Raw genomic sequence first — 7,918 nt, forward strand, 5'->3', positions numbered from 1 at the left:
TCACACATGAATTAACTCTAGTAACCGTGTGTGTTATATTTTCTCATCACAAACAGTTCATCCGATGGCTGTTTGCCGTGTATCACACACATCTTGTTTACATGAATCGTTTGTGTTTTTTTGGCTCATCGCAAACAGTTCATCTATGTGAACTGTCTGTGGCATATTACACATATCTTGTTAAGTTGAACCGTTTCTGTTGTGTTCCCTAATCGAAAACAGTTCGTCCGAGTGAACTATATGTCGTATATCACACACATCTTGATCTGACTGACCGTTTCTGTTGCATTCCCTAATAGCGCACAGTTCATCTCAGCGAACTGTATGCCGTATATTGCACACACATTGATACGGTGGCCCGTTTCTGTTGTTCTGCATCATCGTAAACAGTTCTACTGGATCAACCATATGCCCCGCATCGCACACGTAACTAAAATCTGAATCGTGTTTGATGTCTCCACCATCACAAACGTTTTGCATCTTTTTTGACGGTTTATTACATCCCCGTCTGCGATTAATGCATCGCACACAGTTTCGTCAAAGGGTCTCTGATCGTAGTATCGCGTTAGTAGCATCCTGCAATAGTGACATATTCAAGCTATATGCAATTTTATGAAAATATGGACATATAGCAAAGCAATATGGACATTAGGAATGAAGTCACTAAACAAGTGAGATAAATAAAGAGTGACAAAAAATTCTAAAAATTGTCACAAGGACATTTCTGAAACTCATAGCATTTTCTAAAATGCACTGTACACTTTTTCAAATAATACATAACATTTTATTTGAATTGCATGCATATTGTTTTACATTGTACATACATTTTTTGAAACCCGTGAACATTTTTAAAATTTTCACGACATATTTTTGAATGCTATTGACATTTTTTAAAATTAGTCTAACAACGTTTTTACACTGTGTTTTTTTCGAAATTCTTGGTTTTTAAAATTCTAAGTGAATTTAAATTTTGGAACATATGTATTTAGTTTTGTTTTCAAAAATACGAACAAAAGAGAAAAAATGAACTACTGAAAAACAGAGAAGAAAAATAAACTAACCTGCAGGAAGCTACTTGGGCCGGCCCTTTTGGTGAAGCCGTCCGTAATAGTGTAGTAGTAGGTAGGCGGGCATGTTGGTGGAGCTGGAGCCCAATCCGGGCACTGGAAATTTCTAGCATCGCGACGGTTTAAGGAAGCATCGCGACGTCTAATCGTGGTCCCCCTCTAACACCTTTTGCCGAGACGAGATTCTCTTCCGCAGCCGCCCCCGTCGACGTCGCCGTCGCCGTCTTTTGCCACCGCGATGCCTCGGTGAGTGTTTGACTCTTTTGATCTAGGTGCAGTGGTTGTGGCTCGAGGGGATGGTACGGTACGATGGGCGCTGTTAATTTGAAACCCTAGCTTAGGCCCCCGATGGTTGCTCGGGGCCTGTAGAAAACCGTGAGGAAGGAGGGGGATTTTTGGTTGAATGGGAAACGGGAAAAAGCTAGAGGACGCGCCAATTGCTACGTCGGGCAAAGCCACCATGGTCCATGATTGGAGAAGACGGCACTGTGATTTCGCCGATTATCTCTTTGGTCGAGTAGGTAGGTAGATAGATTCGTCAAATAGGAATCTGGGGCTTACGGTAGAGAACTGATGAAAGGTCTTGTTGTGCTTCCTGTGTACATTGAGACTTTGTTACTGCCTGCCATGCTTTGGTGCTTTGTGCTTGAATCTTGTTGTTCATCTTTTGCTTGAATTGACATCCCCTTGTTCTTGGCTTGCAGGTATTATTGCGATTACTGCGACACTTATCTGACCCATGACTCGGTTAGTGCTTCCTTTTTCCAATCAATTTTTATTATGCTTGACAACAAAAATGAGTACAAGTTTGCTTAGTTAATTTCAGTGTTCCATATGGTTGTGTGCAGCGATTTGAGCTTAGCCTAGTTTGCTCCAGTGAATGTAGTAATTCTGTCGAACCTAAGATTAGTTTTAGCTTCCACCGCAACAAATACTTTCTTTGTCATTGGAGTATATTGATTAGTATTCATGTTTCTTTTTCAAGAACAGACATTCAGTATTAAGTGCTGTTTAGTACTTAGATTATATTCATCTGGGGTGTTCGGTTCAGTATTGTTGCCAAGTCCGTGGATATGTTTCATCTACTAACATGTTCTTTAAGATAGTAACGTTTATTTAAGATGGCTGTGACTGTGATCTGCCAAGCATGTGAATCTATTCAAGGAGCCCAGGTTCATCGTGCTAATCAGCTTTATAGATTATCAAGTGTCATTTTGTTATTGTGAATGTTATAGAGTAGCAAACCAGGTATGGTGCTGGGTGGTATGTCAATTTGGCATGATTATGTTGCTGACTTTGCAAGCTCTTCAGTGGTCAGTGACTTAACTGTACGAGCCACTTAATTGAATTCTGACATCCCAAGCCAAAAAAGTGGACTGCAGGAGAGTTGTGTGCCCTGCTTTCCATAGCCGGAAACATAAAATTAGGCACTATGTGATCATCTATTGATGTATAATCATCAGACGATGTGCAGTAATATGCTTTTTTTTTTCATTTCAGTAGGTAAACATTATTGCATATGAGTGCAATTGGATATTTACAAAATACAACCCACACTGGTTTTGAAATGATAGTGTACTCTTTTATCCTTTGCTCTGGTGTGCTTATTTTTATACCTATCTTCTTTGAACTAATCACACATGTCAATAATGGTGCAGCCATCTGTCCGTAAGCAACACAATGCTGGATATAAACACAAGGTATTCTTTCTTTTTACCTTCATAGATCTTTTTTATTCTTGTGTGTACACTGTTTTTCATGTGAAACATTTTTAGGCAAATGTTCGTAACTACTATCAGCAATTCGAGGAGCAGCAAACTCAAAGTTTGATTGATCAAAGGATAAAGGAACACCTGGGACAAGCTGCAGCGTTCCAAGTTGGCGCTCCTTTCAACCAACATCTTCTTCAATATCCAGGAAATATGCCCCGTCCCCGTCTTCCGATTCTGCCCACACCCATGATGCAACATGGTTATCCTCAACATCAACAACCTGGTGGGCCATTTGCAAGGCCTCCTATTTTACCAGTTCCTGGGGCTCCAGGTAAACTTCAGTATTGTTTTCATTTTTTATCGTGATTACTTGTATCTATAGTGACATTTTTATTAAAATCGGATAATCCATAACTTCTTTAGTTTGTGCTCCTTTAGATAAACTCAATTGCTTATATATTTCCTGCATGGAAGATAACAATTTACCGGTTGGTATTCCCACAAGGATACAGAAACAGAAAGGTCTATAAGATGGAGAAATTTAGGCTAGTTTCTTTATTGCTTGATTCTGCTTCTTCAGCATATATTTAGTCTTCGTCTTGATCTATTGATTTTATTAATTTTGCTTAGTGGGTCTGAAGAGCAAAACCAGCTGGATACCGCATTGGACGTGTATTACATGGTTTGAACAATCTTGACCATAGTGAGATAGGAATGGACATGGATTTTTGGCTACTAAGCACATATGCACTCTGATAAAAATTAAAATCCGAAAAATAGTGAAACTAATCTCATTTTTTTCTTTTGGAAACAAGCATGATTTAGGCGTTGTTTGGATAGTGGAGATTAGCGTTAGGATTATAGAAAAGGAGTTTTTAGCCGATTTTTAGGTAAACCTGTTTTAAGTCTGTTTTTGCGAATAATCAGTTTGTAAAAAACTACGTTTGGTTAGAAAATTCGGAAAACTGGTCCGCCCAGTTCCTTGTTTGGATACCCACAACCAGTAGCTGTTTCTATTCCCATTCTCCTCCCATGACTCCGTGAGTGACTCACACTTTCCCCAAATACACATCATGACGTCATCCAAGCTCGGGGAGATGCTGCTCTCCTCTGATTCTTCCCCCGCTCCGTGACACCGCTGCTCCCTCGTCTCGCCCGTGGAAGTTCCGCGCGCGGACGCCGGCTAGAGCGCGCCTCCGCCCCCCTGATGCCGATTGCTGCTGGACTCCCAGGTCGCAAGGTACACGCCGCCGCGCGCGGACGTCGGCTACTGCGCGCCTCCGCCGGTCCGCCCCTCTGAACTGCTAGGTTGCCAGGCCTCCTACGCTTCGTCCGCCGTCGGCCCCGCACAAGCTCTACCCGGCGAGCGGTCCTGCTTCAGGTCAACTCACAGGCCCTGCCTCCACTCAACGCCGGCCATGCAGGCTGCACGGAAATCAGCCGTTTTACCATTGGACCGGTGGTGCCCGGCGCAGCAGGCTGCACGGAATCACAAACAGCAGAATTGGCGCCAGCTGAGTTTGTTGAGGAAAAGGCGGGGCGGAGAAAAGCAGTTGCATCCGTATGTACTAATCGCGTTTGTGGAAAAACGAGTAATACTCGTTTTCCCATAAACCCGGAATTCTGGGTGTGTGAGAAACGAGTTTTCTATATCCGTGGTGTTGTTAGACGAGCCAAACAAGATTTTGTACAGTTAGGCAGTTTCCTTGGCTTATGTAGATCGCGTTCTCTATATTCCTCTTATCCAAACAACGCCTTAATGTTCTACCTATGCACAAATTTCTGTGAAGAAAAAAACATTTGTAATATTTGGGGCAATAAAACACAATCGATGCTGCAAAAAGGCTAGGTTTTAAAGCATTTAGAGCACCTTTTTAGTTTTTCCCAGCAGACCAGCACAAATGTCATTCCTTCACGGAAATTTACACGTAGGTCGAAAACTAAGAAATGTTTGTCGCCAAAAAAATTCAGATTTTTTTCTCTTTTTACATGTTTTTGGATTTTTACTGTTCATGGTGAGTGCATTTGAGCTTGGGGCAGAGTAGCACTTTCAGATAGGAATGGACAGCTTAAGCTGAAACTCTGATTGAACTTTCATAGGCACTCAGATGAAAAGGGGTAATTACTTTCTACAAGCATTTTTTTGAATAAAGTAAAAAAAATGTCCACCATTTTTTACAAGTATATTAAAGAAGATACCAGATTCAAAAGTTTCGTTTTGATTACTAAGGTAGTTGATCCTCCAATTTTACGTGAGTATACCTAGATTGAGATTCGATCTTTTTCCATGTTCATATGTGCAAGTTTGTCTTAGATATGGTCACAACACTTAGATTAGTTATTGTATGCTGCATCGATCTTTTTCCATGTTCATATGTGCAAGTTTGTCTTAGATATGGTCACAACACTTAGATTAGTTATTGTATGCTGCATCTCATCCTGGGCTTATAAACATATCAACTTAATAGTATAAGTAGACTGAGTCTGCTACTCCCTCCGTATCAAAATATAAGACGTTTTTTGACAGTGCCAAAAAACGTCTTATATTTTGATACAGAGGGAGTATTAATTACTGTGATGACCCTGAATAAATTACAAATTGATGTGAATTTAAAGGTGGCATATGAATGGCCAGGCCACTTATCCCGTAACACTATTTAAAAACATGAAGGAGATGAAATGTTTTTAATTTCCAGTGTTCTAATAGATTTTATTAGAACAGTGTAAACAATGTGGGGGCTTGGTGCAGCGGTAAAGATGTTGCCTTGTGATCATGAGGTCACGGGAACAGCCTCTTGCAGATATGTAGTGAAAGGCTGCATACAAAAGACCCAAAGTGGTCGAACCCTGCGCAAGCAGGAGCTACATGCACCTGACTGCTCTTTTTTTAGCGTAAACAATGTACTGCGGCTTTGTGATTCAGTGGTAATCAACATGTCCTTTTGTTGTTCTGTTGTTAAATGTTTAAACGCGTGCATCCAGTTTATTCATGATGCACTGATACTTCTTTAGTTTCATTATGTAATGATGCCATATAAGATCAGTTGCCACTTATCAGTCAAAAACAGAAAGCCACAAACACGGCTGTCATTCTTTGGCTGCAGACAAAGGAAAGCCACAAACACGACACAGCGGTAAAGCTGTTGCCTTGTAACCTGCTTGAGTTTGGAAAGAGCCTCTTGCAGAAATGTAGGGAAAGTCTGCATACAAAAGACCCAAAGTGGTCAGACTGGCTGCTCTTGTGTTTTTATCGTAAACAATTTACTGCGGCTTTGTGATTCAGAGTGGTAATCAACATGTCCTTCTGTTGCGCAACTGTTGCAACCAAATGTTTAGAGGCGCAATCCAGTTTATTCATGATGCACTTATACTTTAGTTTCATTATGTAATGCCACATAACATCAGTTGCCACTTATCAGTCAAACACAGAAAGCCACAAACACGGCTATCAATCTACAATTGAGTGCAGTCAAGGGAACTGCTCACTGTATCTTAGAAAAAAGGAAAAATTCATGTAGCTGTTCTTTATAAGAGTTGAATTTCTATTTTCAGTAAAGCATTCAAACTTCTGAATTTCTTATCATTTGAAATAGTGATTGATAATCTTAAGTGACTATTTTCTACAAATGTTCAGGTTATCCTGGTGCTCCAACCATGCCGCAGCACGGGGGCCCTCCTGGTTCAATGCCTATGCAGGTGGCACCTCTCCCAAGGCCTCCGACACTACCACCTCCAACATCTGGGGCCCCAGGTGCACCCATGTCCAACAACGCATCACCTCCAGGTCCTCCACCGATGTATCAACCAAATCAACCACCAACTGCAGGCTCAACTTCTGGCGCTCCACCCCTGGCCCCAGCGGCCCCTCCACAGGCTGCATTCTCCTATGCACAATCGAATGAAGGCAACCACTGATCTGTTCCTTGGTGGTTATCGAATGAGATTCGAAGAACAGCCGTAACTTGGAAGTTGATGCTTCCTGCCTGTCTGTCTCCTGAATTTCGGAGGCAGTCTGTCTCTTGAAATTTGGAGAATTGTTAAGAAAGGCTTCCTGCAGTAGTATTTTTTGTATTTTAGGTGGTGTAACCTTTACTTCTTAATACACCGACTTCGTATTAGTTTCTTGCCCTTGAAACTTGATAATGGATATAACCCATGGATGGCGTACTTGATGTAGTACATATTTGTCATTAAAACAAATTTATTTGTTGAGATAACACTGGGCTCCTCTTGGCATGGTATCAGTTCACTTGGACGCTATTATCAATGCTACACTTTTACTCGTTTGATTTGCTCGATGTTAATGTGAATATTGGCTGTCAAACTTTCATGTTGACGAAAATTTAAATCTGGTTCGAAAATAACATACAAAGATCCACTTTGTTGACAGAGTTTTTGTCAGAAGTAATTAGCCACGTTTTTTTGAACAACAACAGTTTTTATGCCATTAACAACATTTTACAGAGACCTCGCAAAAAAAACATTTTACAAAGAGTAGTGTGAAAGGTCTCACTTGACATGGCGAGAGCATCTCTCACAGTACAAAGTCATGTGTCTGAAGAGACATTCAGAGAGTCACAAGCCTATTTTTAGTTTTGATCGCTAACTTTGCTTGATGATGCGCTTTAACATTAAAACACCTGTGATACCCTGGTACTGATAAAAGATGGCGACGCTTGAATAGAAGCAATAATGGGCCTTATGTTCCAGTGACCTATGTCTTTGAATATGGAACTCGTCACTGTTGCTGATGCAAATAGGTACTGTGGTTCTGAGATTTGAAAGTATCTACTATCATTGTGGCCAAGAGTAGGCCATATGCTTCAGCTTGGAGAGAAGATGACACCGGGGAAGACATGGCCGAAACCTGTAGCTGCTGACAATGACCATTTCCTCCAAGTTGGATCATCACATCAATACTTGCTGGAGAATGTTGCATATTTGCCTCATTTGTCCAAGCGGCATCAGAGAAGATTCCTTGACCTGCAACTAAAGATGATGCTTGTATGATTATTGGATGTCGTACTACAACAGTTGTTGAGCATTGATCTTGTCATGACATCACCTCCTTAAGCTTTGGGCCTGTAAGATCACATTCGTCACCAGGTATACCTGTGATGGTTGACAACATTTTCTACC

General features: G+C 41.1%; 1 protein-coding gene across 1 annotated transcript; it reads left to right on the plus strand.

The window, feature by feature from the left end:
• The first annotated feature begins 1,138 nt into the window (after nucleotides 1-1,138).
• Nucleotides 1,139-6,996, plus strand: LOC125537566 (U1 small nuclear ribonucleoprotein C-1-like). The gene is made up of 5 exons (XM_048700883.1): nucleotides 1,139-1,313; nucleotides 1,772-1,814; nucleotides 2,726-2,767; nucleotides 2,843-3,110; nucleotides 6,414-6,996. Exons 1-5 carry the CDS (start codon nucleotides 1,306-1,308, stop codon nucleotides 6,692-6,694), a joined length of 642 nt encoding a protein of 213 aa, XP_048556840.1. The 5' UTR covers nucleotides 1,139-1,305; the 3' UTR covers nucleotides 6,695-6,996.
• Nucleotides 6,997-7,918: the final 922 nt, after the last annotated feature.

The sequence above is a fragment of the Triticum urartu genome, chromosome 2 (genome assembly GCF_003073215.2).
Source record: "Triticum urartu cultivar G1812 chromosome 2, Tu2.1, whole genome shotgun sequence".
Lineage (NCBI taxonomy): Eukaryota > Viridiplantae > Streptophyta > Magnoliopsida > Poales > Poaceae > Triticum > Triticum urartu.